At 42.4% G+C, this 18536-nt stretch overlaps 1 protein-coding gene and 1 long non-coding RNA gene across 2 annotated transcripts; both read right to left on the minus strand.

The window, feature by feature from the left end:
* Positions 1-12162: 12162 nt before the first annotated feature.
* Positions 12163-14644, minus strand: LOC128107656 (uncharacterized). Its single transcript, XR_008217173.1, has 3 exons — positions 14532-14644; positions 12528-12628; positions 12163-12369 (listed from the first exon to the last, which is right to left on the minus strand). It is a non-coding gene; the product is annotated as an uncharacterized LOC128107656 (long non-coding RNA).
* A 677-nt stretch (positions 14645-15321) lies between these two features.
* LOC128106980 (disks large homolog 5-like) lies at positions 15322-18465 on the minus strand. Its single transcript, XM_052732346.1, has 4 exons — positions 17940-18465; positions 16569-16712; positions 15503-15683; positions 15322-15330 (listed from the first exon to the last, which is right to left on the minus strand). Exons 1-4 carry the CDS (start codon positions 18146-18148, stop codon positions 15322-15324), a joined length of 543 nt encoding a protein of 180 aa, XP_052588306.1. The 5' UTR covers positions 18149-18465.
* Positions 18466-18536: the final 71 nt, after the last annotated feature.

Raw genomic sequence — 18536 nt, forward strand, 5'->3', positions numbered from 1 at the left:
CATGTCCTAAAGGTCAAACAATCTCCCAAAGTTGGAACCCATTGTTCAAACACATGAGCACCAAGCCCCTGTGTGTTAGTGTAAAAATGTTTTTAGTCAAAGTGTATCAGAGGACTAGTGAGATGGCTAAGTGGATAAAGGCACTTGCCAGGAAGACTGACAACTTGAATTTGATCCCTGAGACTGACAAGATGGGAGGAGAGAATTGACTCTCAAAAATTATCCTTTGACCTCCACACTTCTGCAATGACATACATGTACATTGCCTTCCCCCATCTCCCAAATAAATTGAGACCAGGGTGTCCTTGAACTCCCAAAGACCAACCATGTCTCCTGAGTGCTGGGATTAGCACGCACAGTCTCCTTATTGCTATTCTTACCACCTATATAGTCTCTGGATTTCAATTGTAAAACTAGCAAGCTGATGATGCCTGGGCGCCAGGAACTTAGCAAGCATCCTGAGACTGGCTACTTATTTCCACTTGTAATATCTCGGCTTGCACCCTAGTCATTTGCATCTCCAGCATTCATTCTGGGAGCTGGAAGGATGGTTCAGCCTTGAGAACACTTGTTCTTGCAGAAGACCTGGGATCGATTCACAGCACCAACATGGCAGCCGACAACCATCTGTAACTCCAGTTCCAGGAGATCTGATGTCCTCTTCTGACCTCTGTGGGCAGTGGGCACACACATGGTGCACAGACAGAATGCAGGTAAAACATTCATCCACATAAAATGAACAAGTCTCCAGAACCACAAGCATGTTGGTCACTTTCATGTTGACTGTAATTACTCCAGGAGTCTAATTGTTTATTCTCTCTATTTTGATGAATTCTGACTTGTGTTAAAAGCATGTTTACTTCTGAGTTTTTATTTCTATGGTCTAACTTATTTTCACTTATACCATAAATGGTGACTGGCAAGAGTGTCCCTGGAAGTGAGGGTGTGGAGGAGGGACAGGATACATTTGAGGCTGGACTCCTCTTTTCTGACACCATCTGCAATACTGCAGACATGGGCACACAGATGCAGCTTTCCCCTCCCAAGCAAATATGTTACTTTTCAAGTCAGTGGGGATTACCTTTAGGGGTGTTTGCTCTTCAGAGGTATTAGGTAGTGGCTCTCCCTGAGGACAAACAATAACTTCTGGACTTCCAAAAGTTTCTTGAACTCTGCTCTTTAACCTCTTCTGGCAAGCTTGCCCTGATCGACGTAAATACTGTGATGCAGTTTTATCAAGAAACAGACACTGTTTCTTGTCCACAAAGATATATTCTCTGTCATTTATTTTCATTTCTGGGTTTTTAGATATGTTCTGCAATGGAAAGGGAGAGGATAAACTTTTGGGGTTTAGTTCTGAAATTAAAATTTAGTTTTGGGGTGCATGTTTTCAAAACTACTTTATTGTTTAGTAGTCACAGGGTATTGACATGTAAACAGTAGAAACTAATAACAGTGAAATATTTTCAAATATGCTTATCTATTCACAAATTACTAGGATATCAAGAAGTATAAATTGGTAGCTAGAATAAGAGAAAGTCATGAACTAAAAATCTTTGCCTTGCTATTGTCATTTGGACTAAATTAATTCACTATGTTTCAACAATTCGAAATCTGTATAAGGTGATTATTAATATTAATAGCCCCCTTCATCAGTCTTTCTCTTCTTCCAAGGTTGGGAAGTAAAAATGCACATTATTTTCCCTTATATTTTCCTTTTATAAATAAACACTGATTGAATTACTAGTGTTATCCATATCATAGTACCTGCGAAACTTGTTTACAAAAACTCATTTGTCCATTTATTCACATTCAAAAATCCTTAAAATGCAGCTTATAATTCATGCACACCCTCATGCTAGGACTCCAGGTTACAAACATAAGATATCCTAACCTTTATCACCTCACGGCTTTCAAGTAGCTTTAATATGCATTTGCATGTATCTGATTAAACCCTTCTAATGGGGCAAATGTTAGAATATGTACACAGATGACATGTAAGTGTATATTATTTTAAAATGTAAAAATAAGAAATTAAAATTTTACTATATGGTACTTGAATCTTCACTTCCAGAACTAATGGCATGAGGAAACACACACTGTTTAATTAGATGAATACTTTTAAACATACACTTAGTGGAATCATTTAAAAACCACAGTGCCACCTCTTCATAATGTAAATTTTGATGAACAGATGACACGTGTCTAAATTTTCATAACTTCTTGCTATTCTAAATACAGAAGCAAAGACAGAAGTAGAGGAGATGCTCTCATTTATGATCCTAAAATAGGAGTGTCTAAGAGAAGATAAACTTTACCTGCTATGAAGCTGAAGATAAAGGCACCTGGGAGATTCCCTGGTCACTGAAATAACTGGACCCATTAAAACATATTTAGATGTATTGTCACCATAACGTTTAAAAATCACTCTAATGTGTGTTTATTTCTGCAAATATCCTTGGTCAAACACCAGACATCTGCTCTTATGGGAAAATACTGCATATTCCACTCACTATTTGTTTTCAGCTCATTTTCTTATTCAGCCACCACTACCTACAAGGACTTACTGCTCACTTGTAATTTACTTGAGGCCGGTAAACAAACAATGTCCCAAATCAATCTGTGCAGAGGGGCAGGAGATGCACTTCAGATCCAGGACCGTGGGGCCAAACAATCCAGCTCTCAGGACAGCAGTTGTCTAATTAGTTCTAAAGGGGTTATAATAACATAGATACTTTACAAACTGGCTGTGGTGACTCTAAGTCACAGCAGGCATTGAGCACATTGTATTGTGTCTGCCTCAAGCTACACTCAACACTATTACTTCCTTGTCTTGGGATTCACCAATTACTTCTTGCATTTTTAAACTATATTCTTACCTGGATAAAGACTTCTGTTTGGTAATGTTGTCCACTTCTAAAGGTAAATGAAAACTGTATAACAATTATAGAAAATTGTAACTATGAAAATGATAGTGTTAATGTTTGGTTTACTTCAGCTGTCAGTTTGGCTCTTTTTCAGGTATTGCTTCACTATGAAATGTGAAAATCCTTTAAACATTCATATGAAAAATCATTTACTAAATATTCTGGATCCTTATTATGACTTCCTGATGTACCTTACATTAGAAATTTTCAAAACATTTGTGCTTCAAGAGTTGATTATGATTGGTGACTGCTTTCCTTACAACTTTTTCTCATGTGAAAGACATGGGGAGAGTTTAGCCCCTGATTAAAACAACAACACCCCAACACTTACACACTGGGAGAGGGAAAGAGGTAGTTCTTCTATGTGCCTTGCTCTGATGACTGTAGTAACTGATGGTTTTCTATTTACATGCTCATGTAGTTAGTATTCCTATTTCATTTGTCCTCCTTGCCCTTAAAGCAACACAGCCTTGTCTCTGTCATGACAGTGTGTTGGCATTTCATTGAGACTGATGTTCTCTCCTAAGAGGTTGGTTTGGTAGACCATAAAATTGATTTCTGCCTCCAAGCATCCCTCTCTAGCACTCTCAGAAGTCACCACAATTTTTTGTATTTCAAACTACTTTTTAATTAATCCATTCATGAATAAATGCTGAAACCACCACCTGGCTGTTTTTGTGTTCAACAAGCATTTTTGTGTAATGCTGAGTCCTTATAACTCAAAACCTGTCCCAGAACTTATAGGAGGACAATAATTTCCTTCAGTACCAGGCCTTTGCGAGGACAGTTAAGAGATCCAGTTTCCAGGAGCTGTTGTTAGCAAACTCCAAGAGGAAAGCTTCATTTTATCTTCCACTTTGGAATTCACTACTGCTGAGGATCTGGTACACTGGGCTTTGAACTTCCTCTTCAGAATCATGTCCAAAGGGTCACTGTTGAATGAAACCCCAAGAGAGCCTTGAACCTAGCCTTTCCTTTGCTCCCAGTCTTGTCAGCAGCTAACTCACCCCAAATCCATGAGTTCAGTGATGTCTAATGTTGTATGTGTGTATGTGTGTGTATGTACATGTGTGTGTCTGTGTATGTGTTTGTGCCTCTATGTGCTGGTTGTGTGAGATTTACAGCTTGTTCTTGTATGTGACCCCCAGGCTAGCTCCCTGGGGAACTTCTGGGGATTTCCTGTCATCATTTCCAGTCTCTCAGTAGGCTCCTTCAGACACAGACGCACCCTGGCATGAATATCAGGTCTTATGTTGCTTCCTGATACTCAAGCTTGCTTCCTTACAAACAAGTGGCAAGTTTTCTAATGACTGAACCAAATCATAACCCTATATGTTTGGCATGATTTCACACTGTTTCAGGTGTTTGAAGTTTCCCCATATGCTTCAAAATTGTAGCCTCTACCAATTTTCATGAAGCTTGTAATTAAAAAAGAAATACATGTAGAGACAATTGGCTAAACAGGCCTGCCTCTCAACATGATGACCTAAGTTCAAAATCCAGAACACAAATGGTAGAAGGAGAGAAGCAACTCCCTGAATTGGTTCTCTCATCTACACACACACACACACACACACACACTGACACACTACCACACACTGGTGTTCGTAAAAGGAGTTCATCATTCCTGACACTGAAGCAAAGGGAATCCTCAACAGACTGCCAACATTCTTGTACATAAAAAATAAACCTCGACACAAGCTCCTTAGTCCTCTTAACCACTGCCCAAACTGAGAACTAAATTACCAATTCTCACCCTCTTGGGGATTCCATCTCAATAAGAATATTGTGTGAGTTATGTTGTGTGGTGTGACTTTGTGGAATTCCTTGTCTCATGATTTCCAGGATACCTATCAGAGTAGAGCTGTAACACTTGCATTGAGAAACCTCCCCCTACCAGAGCAGAGCTGTTAAATTTGCACTGGGGAAACCTTGCCTGCTGGGGCAGAGCTGTAACACTTCTGTTGGGGAAGCCATTCCCCCTAAAGCTGTAATACTTACAATAAGTCCCAAGTAGAGGCCTGGGGAAGAAGAAGTGCTTGGAACCTTAGTAGCTCTGAAAGAACAGGGCAGCTATTTTCAAGCTGGGGCACATAAGCCACATCTGGGTCCCCCACCACAATGGTTAGATATGTGCCTCAACACCCACTGCAGTCCCATGGGCCCTGGAAGCCATGCTGGTTTGGAGTACAACCTCAGCTCATATCTGATGTGGTACAGGAAAGTTCTGGAGTCCATAGTGCTTATACCTGTTATTATAATTAGATATCCATGGAACATAAAGGAATCTGCTGAGGGTGAAGTTCATTAGCACTCTATCCTGACAGGGATTCCTCATCTATCATCCTGTGCCTCTTGCTGCCCTGTTTCCACTCTGAATGAAATTAAGGAGCTCCCCCAGCACAGTAGCTGCAGACTTGATCATTCCTGGATCTCTGCGAAACTAACCTCAGAAATCCTTCTCTGTGTCTGCTATTTAGGAACCTAGAGAAGATCTCATCCTCAGCATAAGTCACTAGGCATCCCTGGATGACTCAGGTGTCTTATGTATAAAATAGAATGATAATCCTGAACACAAATCCTGTAGGAGAAAGATGCCTTGGATTTTTTGGGAGCCACCCGGTACTTCCCCACTCCCTGGTCCCCTCTAACCTCAGTTCAGCTGCCATACAACACACTTCCTCTTACTTTGAGCATTCCTGATGTCTGGTGACTTTCCTTTTTATTACTTCAAGGAACCTGGCCTCCAGGCAGGTAATATGCTTACTATTGAAGGTGGTGCAATTGTTACAGCTCTGGAGGGAAAGGTATCCTGACTTGTAGGGTAGTCAGGCTGTGCCTGCAAGTGTTATAGCTCTGAAAGGAGTGGTATCCTGACTTGTCAGGAAGTCAGGCCATACCAGCAATTGTTACAGCTCTGGAGGAAATGGTATCCTGACTTGTAGTAAGGCTATACTTACAGCTGTGAAGGGAGGAATCCTGGATACCTACAGCTGTGAGGAGAAAGTACACTGACTTGTTGGAAAGTCAAGGTATAATTGAAGCTGGGATGCAGTGGGAGATGGTCTCCAGATAGGATGTAGCAATGTTACTTCCCTCTGAGGGAGAGCCGTTACAGATGAGCTCTGCTCTGCCCCTTCCCCAAAAAAGGTATCTTTTTCTTCTGCTGCTCTGCTCCCCTATGGGAATGTCCCAGCAGATAAATCCTTTTCTTCTCATCTCTGGCCCAAGGTGTTACTTCTGGATCACACTGCAAAAGGGGAACCCCACCGCACTCCCACCCCCAGCAGAAACGTAGCAATATGCTCAGGCTCTAGAAAAAAAGTTGTTTGTTCTGCCCCCTGCCTAGGGAGCTTCCCAGCAGAAGTATCTGTTTCTTCTTCTGCACTGCTCTGCTCCCAAAGGAGCTTCCCAGCAAGTGAAAGATCTTCCTTCACCTAAAAATCTTTTAAGAAAGAGATTTATTTTTGAAGGAGGAATCCAAGAGACGAGCTGCCTCTGCAAGAATGGTGAAGGACAGCTGATAAATGAACAGACAAAGGGGTTTAGGGATAGAGATTTTTCAAGGAGAAGATTTTCTGCCCAGGGATTGGTTGGTTTTCCTGCTCAGGGATTGGTTGGTTTAGTTGGTCAAGGACAGATTTGGCTCTGGTTTCAGGGCCAAAGTGTGTTTCTTTCACTGACCCTTTTTAGAATTTTGGCTCTAATTTCAGGGCCAGGGTGTATTTCTTTGACTGGCTCTGGTTCCAGGGACAAAGTGTATTTCTTTGGCTGTGGTTTCAGGGTCAGGGTGTGTTTCCTTGGTTCTGGTTTCAGGACTAAAGTGATTCTTTCACTGGCTCTGGTTTCAGGGCTAGGTGTGTTTTTTTGCCTGGCCCTTTTACCCAACAGGTACAGCTTCTCCAGAGGTCTCTACACAACAAGTCTTCGTCTTGGCACTCCTCTCTACTGATCAGAAAGAAAAAGAAGCTCATAATGTTTGTGGGAAATTCTGACTGTTTCAGGTTATCCCTATGAGGAGAAGCAAGAGGTCTCAGAGCAGGCACACACACAGAGACATGAGTGACACTGGGAGCTTTCCAACAACAATCTAATAGCAATTGCTTGGGAAAACAGTGCTGTCATCCCATGGCATTTGATTTCTCTGGTTTCAAGGATTGTGAACTGAACCTGCTGTCTAAGCTTCCTTTATTCATGCAGGCGGCTTCTCTCCCTGGAATGATGTCTACCCAAGACTGTCACAGCATTCAGAAGGTTGATAACTACTGCCAATGATGGTCTTGGTGACATGCAGATTCCTGAGCTTTGGCCTAGACACTTTGGCCAGGCCAATAATATAATAAGCCTTGTCTGCACACTGTTCACTTTATCAGTAAGACTCCAGTGAGCCAGGCCCACATGAATCTCCTCTAGGAAGTATCCAAGATGCTTATGACTGCATGTAAGCTTGGAGAGCATCCCTGACTTAGACTGAAGGCTTTCATGTCCAAAGGCCCAGCAATTGTCTCCAAGGCCTTGACTCTCTTGTGTGGCTAGTCAGGGTTGTGCCTGCTGCAGGATCTCCAGGCTGGTCTATCAAATAAGAGGCTTCAGATCCCCAACTGCTACATGTTCTGGGAGACAGAACCTGAGAGCACACAGGGCCGAGTCAGGCCATGTTTCCACATATTGCTCCATCAGCTCTCTCTCCACTGTGAAGACAGGCTGTTCTTCATCTTTATTTATATTATTGTCTTAGGGAGGGTCTCTTGTAGCCCAAGCTTGCCTCAGACTCCTGATCATTCTGTGACTACTTCTCTGGTGCTGAGATCAGTGGCATGTCACCACACCACCATGCCTGGTAGCTCATCTTTATTCGATGTTCCCTTCACTGTTACCCTTTGTGCCTGCTGACACTTATAACCTCCCATAATTGTCAGCTGAATGAAACTATTAAGGGAAGAAAAAGACAGATTGTTAACAGATAACAATAATACAAATAGAGTGCAGTAAGTGCTAAATGGTAGTGGAATGTGACAGAGACAGCAGGGAAGGAAGGGGGAAAGACATTGTCTCCCCTCTACTGTCACAACATTGTCAATGGTTTCTCACTGAGGGTCTCTATCCATTTAGAAAACATCAGAGATGTGTGTGCGTGTGCACATGTGTGTGTGTGTGTGTGTGTGTGTGTGTGTGTGTGTGTGCCTATTGTCATGCACAGAGCCAAGTCATCATCCTCTATGTGAAACATACCTTCCAGAACATCCAAAGCCTTTGTGGTGCCCCCCACCAGCATCATTCTGGCAGCCTCATCTTCTTTCAAACAACATTTGTTTAAAAATCTCGACAGAAACATGGTTTTTCTTCATCATTTCCCCATAAATGTCTGTGTCACTTGACAAGAATAGGTTGAGAGTTGCCTGATATTGAATTCTGTTCTCAAAACTTTCATACATTTATTCATCTGTATACTTATATATGTGTTTGCATACATGTGCCAGAGCATGGTTGAGGTTCAATGGACAAGTTGCAGCCATTAGTTCTCTACTCTTACCATGTTCATCCCAGGGTCCTACTCAGGAGTGCTACTTCTGTGAATTCCTTGGCTCTGGGTGGAGTATAGACTGCTCACAGCTAAGAGGAATATGGATGACAACAGAAGGCAATGATAGTGACCTGGACCAAATTTGAATCATTCAGAACATGTTATCCTCATTAGAGGAGTCTGTCAGCATCAGTGAGGCACGGGCAAGCCATAGACTGTCTTGACATTCAAAACAATGTATGGGCTCTTGGAGAGAATAAGAAAGATACAATAAATAATTGTTAGCCAGGCATCTATAGAAGATGTGTTGGGGCATTTGGGGAGTAACAAAGGTCTTAGCAAATCTACAAATCTTCATTCTCTTAATCTGCTTTTCTCATTTTAATCTGATATTGGCCTTCTTTATTTCTATGGTTCCTTGTCACCAAACTAAAATAAGAAAAAGTCCAAAATCACTCAAATGGAACATGAAGTAATATATTGATATGTGTGCATCAGATGGAGATATTCTAGCATGAATAAGAAATGGGAAGACAGTTGTCTTAGTTTCAGTGGGTCAAGACCTGGCACCCTCAACTACATGCAATTCAGAGAACAATTTCTGCCAGATTTTTTTATTCTTCCTATCAATAAGGTGGGTGCCAGGGACATAAATGCATGTCTCTATTACCTTTACCTGCTTAGTCACTTTCTAGCCCATCATCAAAGCCACAGATTTTAATAAGCTACATATCTCTGTTTATGGTCTCTGTGTATATCTATCCTTCATTGGAAATATTCATACTCAAAATAAATGTTTGCCACAGTTAACGAAGGGCAAGAAATGGAGTTGGGAGAATTTTAGAAGCTTCTACAATAACTACAGTTTGCTGTATTTCACTTCATAGGTTGTAACAGTGTTAATTTTCCATCCTCATCATCCATAATGTACTAATTTTCAACCTAACACATTGCACGTGCTAGGGAAGTATTCTGTCTCCAAGTTGTATTCCTGGCATTTAACTCCATTCATCTGCTACAACTACTACAGGGCAGACATCAAGATGAGCTTTAACTGTCAATTTTGCCCTCATAAGAATGGTCATGTGAGTAGCTGACAGAATGCTTTGAAGACTAGGCATGCTTATCTGAGATAGAAGAAGCACCCCAGTCCACATTACACACTCTACACAGTTTAGTCTGAGAAAGGCTGATAGCAAACTGTTATCTATCTGCACAAATGCAAGAAGAAGCTGTGTTAATCTATCGGGTAGCATTTATCAAAAGAACCAAAGCTATGCTGAGTATTCACATGGAAGTAAGGCATGACTGAACATAGGCTCCTTCTCAATAATGGAAAGATGTACAGGGAGACACAAGTTGGTGATTGGTAGTGTAGGATGAATGAAGTCTCAGCTGGTTCCAGTGTGTCTACAGGTATTGTGACAGAGTCAGTGCAGAATGAGAAGTGACCAATGAAAGGAAGGAACTGAAATGAACCACCTACTTCTCTGTCTTTAGAGATCTTAAAAAGCTTAGGTTTGAGAGAAAGAGACTGGAACTTACAAGGATAATTCCTTCACACATTAACTCTCTGACTTACTGTGAGTCTCAGCTCAGATCCATTCCATGAGAACTGCAGAAGAATAAAGCCCACATCTGAAAGAAACCTTTCCTCAATACACTGTGACTTCTGCTGTGGTGAAAGTGCAGCATCAACCATCCCTCTCCCTTTCAAGCCTTGCAGAGATACACTCTCCGCCAGAGGTATGTGGCTTTTGCTGCAGATACCATCCACCCAGACAAATGTGAAGTTTCTACTTAACACTTTTTAGCTGGTGCATCACAGGTATATCTTACCCCATCTCCATCCCCAGGCGGGTCTTAAAAGTCTGCATTTCATCTGATGGGCCTACTCTGCATTGTCATCTAAATGAGAGGTGACATAACTGCTCCAACTCTGACTTAAGAGATGCTGAGTGATGATCCTGAACCCAGGAGCACTCTGCTTGAATGCCTGGCATCCCAAGTAATCTCCCATGCCTACCTCATGGTCCTGTCCCTACAATTCTCCAGAAACATCTCTCTTTGTTTTGGTGTGATCCAGTCCAACTAATACACTAGAAAGGCTGGAAGGACAAAAGTCAGGTATAGGGGGTTGAAAGACCACTCATCCTTTAAGAGGATGTGTAGCTCTCCCAGAGGACCCAGAAATCAGCTAACAATCTTCTGTGACTCCAGTTCCATGTGGAGTCCATTGCCGTTTCTGGCTTCAGTGCAAACTGCTTGCTGGTGGTGCATAGAAAACTGGCAAAATACCCATATACATAAATACAAGTAAATGAATCTCAAAAAAATTCCATGCAAAATAAATAGTCAAGGCAACAGCACATTCAAAAGACCACATCTCAATATGTCTTAGAAGGTTACTACCCCTGCATTGCCACTGTCACTGGTGCTGTATTTCAGGAAAAGAAAGGCAGAGAGCTATAGGTTTCCTCATTTCTTCTATACTCCTGTAACAAATGTTCTCACTTCCTGAGATGCATTAGAAAACATAGGTGTATTTCTGAAAAATCTGATATGAATGATCACGTCATGAACATGTGTGTATCTATTCTCCCTTTTTTGAAGTGGCTAGACATGTGAAGTCAGGTGTTTTATATGGATCTTTTTACACCATGAAGTGGATACTCGTGGAGTAGGCCATGGAAATCACACCCAAGACATCATTCTGGTTTGTAATCCTGTCTAGCTGAGAACTCACAATGTAGCCTAAGCCTCCTAGAACTTGCAGAGATGCATCTCTGTCTGTTGAGTTCTATGGTTACAGAAGTGAGACATCACACCCAACTACAAAATGTATTTTAAGAATGAAGAGTTGTAAATTGCCTTATTATTCATGAAATTACAGAAATTTGACTGAATAGGGGTTTTAAAAAGGCATTTAGTATATTCAGTGTAGAGCTTTAGCAAAATATAAAATCAAAGAAAGAACAAAAGAACCAAAAATAACAAAACATCAAAACAAAACAAAGAACATCAAAACCTCAATTCAAGCAAACCCAAAAACAAACCAAAACTATTTACACTAAGAAGCATTCTCATCATGTAGATTTAGTGCAGGGTCCTACATCCTGTGGCTGGCTTTTGATAGAAGTTGGAAGACAACCCTGAATTGAAATACCTTCTTCAAGACAAGTGTAGTCATGCCACTTTGGGGCTTCTAGGTTAAGTCCTTGCCAAAGTTGATCTTATGCCATGTTGGCCATTATATGATTCTGTCTGCCAACATGTGTCTGTGTGCCCATTCAAGAGCAAAAAATGACACGGGGAGCATGTGTTACCAAAAGACATAACAGCTTATGGTGACATCCTTCCTAAATCATCTCTCAGAACAATTCACTTCACCATCACCTGTGCATGAAATTGAGTAGCTACAGCACTCAACTGGAGTGAGAATATGATGCTTCCTTTGTGTGGTCTGTCTGGATAGCAGCATGACATCAACACAGTCTCCATTGACATATCTAGCTCTACTCCACATATGAAGGGTTGATGATTCAGTCAGCTAACAAAAAAAATTTGTAGCACTAAACTTTCAGAATAACAATGAGCAGAAACATATTCTTTCTCCATGTTGTTGTGACCCTCACTGGGAACACTTGCTGGTAGATGTCAGTTTTTCTGCATAATTCTTACTGGTTTTTTCTATCTCAAGCATCTTTTTGATGGTTTCTCTGTAACTAGTGAGTCAGCAGACACATGGATCAGATTATGGATGGACCACAGCAGGGCAGATGATATTTGCCTCACCGGTGATTTTACAACTAGTAGTACATGTCTTGTTCTGAGAAGGCCTTGATCATAGAGTGGAGAATGTCAAAGGTTCTGGTTGCCTATGGATTCCTTCATCCTTCTCGGTTCTCATAAAGGGTGCTGTGAGAGAAGAAAAGGCAATCAGATCTAAAAACAGCCTTGCTGGGTCACTGGCTGGATAAATTCAGGGCCTATTCACACATAGGAAACCAGAATCAAGGAAGAACTCCACCCTACAAATGCCATGTTGCTGGGAATGGGATGTCATGGTTGCTCACTTGCTTATGACACTTAGTGCTCCTGCTGCAGCAGCTCTGTTGGCAGAAGGCTCTCATCCTGAGCTGTGGATTGTTCCAGGTCATATTGGAGATTTTCTGACCTAGAGGAGGAAGTTAGTAAGGGCAGAGTCCTGGTGGGGATCCACCATGTCACCTGTCATTCAGTGATATCACAAAAACTCAATTGTGCTGGACAGTCAACACTGATCTTTGGTAGCAGTCATTGTGTCTCTAAGGAATAAGTGTCACAGAATAGCTGGACCTTGAATTATTTTCTGCCCTTAACAAGTATTAGATGTTGATCTGAGTACTGTATGTACTGTGCTCTAATGAGAAAGAACAGGATCGTTCCTACACTCTAGGGACATCATTTAAACAAAAGGAGTAGCATATTAAAGTCATACATAACAGCACAGCAGAGATACACAGACTGTTCATGATGAGTTTCTCATCAACTACCTCATTTTTTTGCTAGTCCAATTTCTGTTTATTTCTTTCTAGGCAGAGTTACAATATGCATCTCTGGCTGACTTGCTACATATTCTAGGATGGCTACAAGAGGCCAGAGATTTCCTTCCTGTGCTCCCAAAGAGCTTGGATGAAAGACATGCACCATCACACACACCTGTCCTTGTTCCTGATTTTAATTGATATTATTTTATTTTTCTTTCCATGTTGTACAATGCTGTCACAGGTTTGATAGAGAAAACCTTAAAATTTCAAGCTGTGTTTCTTTTTTCTTTTTTAGAGGGATTACATGAGCAAGGGTGGTAAAGATGGGGAAATCTATAGAAACAAACGAACCAAGCTCAAAAGAACTCGGAAATTTAGACTGACAGTTGTGGAATCTTCATGGGACTGGACTAGACCCTCTGCATATGGGGGACACTTGTGTAGCTGGCTCTGTTTGAGGGGCCCCTGGCAGTGTGATCAGGATCTATCCCTGTTGCATGAACTGTCTTTCTGGATCCCATTACCTATGGTCAAACACCTTGCTCTCTCTTGATAAAGTGGGGAGGGACGTGGGCCTGCCTCAACAGAAAGTACCAGGCTTAGCTGTGCTACCATGGGAGAACTTACCCTGTTGGATGAAGGAATGAAGCGTTAGGAGAGAAGGTGTGTGGGAAGTGGGAAGAGGGGAGAAAGGGGGAATCTGTGGTTAATATGTAAAATGAATAAAAAATAATTTTAAAAAGACCACCTCACTTTTATACATAGACTTGATACAACTTTGCAAACTAGACAGCTGAATAAGGTCATGTGAAAAGTACAGGCCTCCTGCCCAGAAGGCACCTTGCACCCAGGTAATACACAAGATGGAGCCTTTCATGCTAGAGCAGTATTTCTTGAGCCATGTATCTGAGAATATTGTCACTGCATGGTCTCTGGCAATAAACAAAAACAGCTGTGTTATCCTTAGGCCTACAGCTGGGTATCTACATCCTGGTACTCTGGAGGAGTCTGTTATACAACACTCAGTGAAGGTTCTGAACAATTCTCAGCAGAGACATCTGCCTTGGTTCATCCTGTCAATGACTAAACTTATTATATCCCCAGTACACTTTACATGGGAAATCGTCAAACAATGAAGACAGCCAGTGTGACATCAAATAGTGACAAGAGTGTGAATCTCATCCCTACAGGTGATATTCTGAATAAATATGTAATTTCAGATATGGTGAGGCACACCTTTAAATCCCATCACTTGGGAGGCATAAGTAGGCAGAGCTCTACAAGTTCAAGGAAAGCCTGCTGAGAACATACCAGAGAGATCAGAAGGGAGCGATGTGACACAAGTGTACAGACCCAGGGAGTATCAAACATATTGTTTGCTGGACAGGAGTTCTTGTTGACGGGACCAGCATAATACTCTGAGTTCTGAGTTGGTCTACCCTTGCTTGGAACAGGGAGTCTTGCTGATAAGCAAAAGCCCACAAAGGACAGAGAGCCCTGGTACAGGGGACCCAATTGGCTCCATACCCCAACTTCAGCCTGGGTTCCTACCTCATCTGGGAGACAGTCAAATGATACTGCAGCTTTATTGCCAAATGTTTTTGCTGTGTGACCAACTCCCTCTGCTTCAGCAAGCTCTGAAGTCTCTCCTTCATTCTTTGCTGCTCCTGATCATTAGAAGATCGTGTCCTTAGTGGAGGGTTGAGTATAGTATAGTCAATACATTCTCACACAACTGCAAGCACACACAGAGAATCCCAAGAGCTTGCTGGTCAGTCAGTCTCACGAAATTTCAAGCTCATGGGCACATGAGAAAGCCTGCTTCAAGTTCCTAAGACAGAGACTGACAAAGAGAGAAACCCAGTGGTCTCCTCTAGCTGTCATCCACATGAAATATGCACTGCACTCCCACATGCCTCTGTTACACACACACACACACACACACACACACACACACACACACACACACACACACACCACAGAAAGAGACAGAAAGAGATAGAGAAAGGGGTGAGATGAAAAAAACAAAGTGATAGAGGAGCAGTTATCTTTAGAATAAGCACACCAGCCTTTAGGAAAAGTCCCCAAACTCAGCTTTCCATCCCTGGGAACTAAAATGGCCTAAGGGAACATACTCGGCTTAGTCAGTCTGTGTGGAGGTGGTTAGAGAATTTTTTACTCTTGAACTCAAGTCTGTGTACAGCAATCCTCCCATCATAACGACATGTAGCTGTGTGATGAGTGATTGACCTGTTTCCCCCCTTTGACTATAGGTTCAAGAAGAGCATCAGGGATTGCATGCCAATGACAATAACCAAGATTCTCAGAGGAGACTCACTTCTTAGAAATACTAATGCACAGACACAGAATGAACAATTTTATGTCATGAAGTGGGTGGATGGATGGGTGTATGAATGAGGAAAGTGATGAGATAGAGCACAGGTGTCTGGATGGTTAGATTTGGTAAGGTTACATAAGTAAATGATGCTGGACCTAACTGTGACCCAGCTGCCTGTCCCTACCTGCTGTTGCTGGTTCTGGAGGTCACTGGTCTCTTCTTGATCCTTACTGAGCACTTGCAAGTCACCCAAGTGGTGCTTCAGCCTGACCCAATCCTCCAGTAGGTTCTCCTTCTCTTGCCTCAGCATGTCCAATTTCTTTTTGAGCTGACTCTGCTCCATCAGGAGCCAGCTCTGCAGATCACTGGAAACACACTCTGCATAGTAAGACCTTGCCAGTCTATACTGGTCACCCCTGACTCCATGCCTCAACAACCCAACCCTATTCCAGGTTCACAGCAAGATGTAAACAGAAACCTCCAACAATAATGAGAGTGGCACTAAAGACCAAAAGCAGAGAACAGTTATTTCCTGCAAGAATCAAACTATTTCTGAAAACACCCCCAAATAACAGAAATTCATGCAATTCCATAAACAAGAGGAGTACTCCACCTGTCCTAATCAGTCCACTGTCATGAGGAAACACCAGCAGGTAATGTGCAAGTACACTTGGGGAAGAAGGAGACTGAGAGGGTGCAAAGATCCCATAGCAGTCATCCCTGCCTGACAACCCTCTCGTGAGGCCAACTGCTCTTCTAACCAGTGGTTCTCAGTATGTGGGTTGTGAACCCTTTGGGATATAAAGAGCCTTTCAGAAGGGACACATATTAGATGTCCTATGAAGACATTTAGATTAAAATTCATAACAGTAGCAAAATTAGAGTTATGAAATTGTTACAAAATAATTTTATGGTTTGAGGACATCAAAAAAATGAAGCAATGTATTAAAGTGTCACAGCATTAGGAAGGCTGATAACCACTGATCTAGAGGCTACTGAGTATGACAACATGGTGCTTGGAAGAGCTAATAGTCTCTTTAAACCTTATTGTGCTTGGAGGAGCTAATAGTCTCTTTAAACCTTAGCAAAACTGAGTAAAGAGGCATAAGTCCAAAGGCTGCTTGCTTATGCTGCTGGCTAAGAAGCAGAACAACTAGAAACAGATCTACAGACCCTGCAGTCCAGAGACAAAGAAACTCAGAGTTGCCCATTGTACAACAGTTGGGGTCCCTGCCAAGATAAGCACTTACCAAAGGAACACTTTCTCCTTGGTCAGCTCACTGAGCTTCTGTGAGGCCTCCATATTCTCATTCTCGAAATTCTGCAGGTCTGACATGACCTGCTGATGTTCCATCTTGAGCTTTTCCCAGAAAGGATTTGGCCTGTGGTAGAGCCTGGACCCAGAAGCAAAGAATTCAATGAATACAGGTCACATAGCACATGAATGTAGGGTGTGTTCTGTACTACTACAGCCCATAAGATTCCACTTCCTGGCTCCTATGTTACTGGGACCTCTGGCTGCTTGCTATACTTGCACTTCTGGCTCCAAGCCAGCAGAGGCAGGGTGTTAAGAGGGATGCAGGTGGGACTGAATATGCTCCCTCAGGAGTCCTGCACAGCTTGCTATGCAGTTCCCAGAAGTCTATCACAGGTCTGGGCCCACCAGAAACTGTGACATTTCTTCTGTTTTCAAATAAGAGATTCTCATTCCAGAGTGCCTATATTGACATGGAGGCTAAAATCATATCATGAGCATTTCTGAGGATGGGATTCAATATCATGATAGCTTCATAAACTCCCCCAGGGCATTCCTAGTTGGCACCAAGGTGAACAGAATGGAAAAGGGCTATGCTGCTCAAAATGGGGCTCCCAGTCCATAATAGAGAGCACACCTAGATACTGAGATAAGCAACTCTTCATGGTCAACCACAAACCCCTGATTGCAGGGTGAAGAGGGACACATATGCACAAACACACAAACACATAGTTAAGAGAGAGACAGAAAGAGAGAGTCAGGGAGGGGGTGAAAAGAGAGAGAGACAGAGACAGAGAGAGAGAGAGAGAGAGAGAGAGAGAGAGAGAGAGAGAGAGATACAGAGATTGAGAGAGGGAAAGGGGATAGAATGCTCTCAATGCGACACAAATTAATACACACAGTTGTATCATCTGAGAGACAACCAAGAGCAGCAGACATCAGTACCAGGCCTTGCTACCACTTATTAAGATGTGGAACCAGGCCTCTTCAGCTGCTACTAGGAGCATCCAGCACACAATGTCTTACCAGGCAAGTAAAAAAAAAATAAATAACAGCATTCTCACACTAGCCACCACTTGACAGGTTCTCTCCAATTTCATGCTGGGAACTCACACACTACTGTTTCAATTACTGAGTTATGTGATTCAGGCCACAGGCTCTGATTTTCATTTGGAGGAAGCAGAACAGTCTGTCCCCATCTCACTCCTGCCCATTATGTCAGGTTTTGCTTCAGGGAAGCATTTAGAGAAATGGTGTTGGGCAAAGAGACTCCCAACCTCCCAGAAGTCCATTTCTTAGACAAAATAAACTAAGGGTGAAATTGTGGAACCGAGACAGTCACCATGGATTTTGAAACAGTAAATACCTGTTGTCCAAGGATCCTTCGGTTACTAAGATGAGGCCATCTCTCAGATCATTGCGTTGGGCGGTCATCACCTGGAGCTGAGTGGTCAGACTCTCCACCTTCTGCTTCACTTGCTTCTTTGTGAGGCTGGTTGGAGTGGGTGGTGGCTCCTTGGAGGCCCCTGTGGGTAGATGAATGAACACAAGTGAACGTGCATTGTGACAAGACATAGAGATTGAACAGGTCACCCTGAGACCTGAGAAGGTGTTTGAGAAAGGATGTAAGCAAGCAATTCAGTGACATCCCAAAGAATTTTGCCCTGGACTGAGATGCCCCCGCTTGGCATCTTAGGTCTCCCATCTCTGTGACAGGAGATAGGTGTCTCAGCCAGCTGATTTCCTCTGCTCCTTTAGCACATGTTTTAGGTAACTAAGGAGAGAGCCTCCTCAGGCTTATTAACAGCTCTGGACTCTGCATTCAACTTGGCTGCAGGGTTCACTAGTCTGTGGCTTTCAAATGCAAGATAAAATTGACACAGTCGACAAGCACTCAGGTCATTAAAGATGCATAAATATCCTGACAGGTCACTCTAAGCACATGGCAAAAATGGAGAAGCCA

Source organism: Peromyscus californicus, unplaced genomic scaffold (assembly GCF_007827085.1).
Source record: "Peromyscus californicus insignis strain IS unplaced genomic scaffold, ASM782708v3 Scaffold_12__1_contigs__length_115047231, whole genome shotgun sequence".
Lineage (NCBI taxonomy): Eukaryota > Metazoa > Chordata > Mammalia > Rodentia > Cricetidae > Peromyscus > Peromyscus californicus.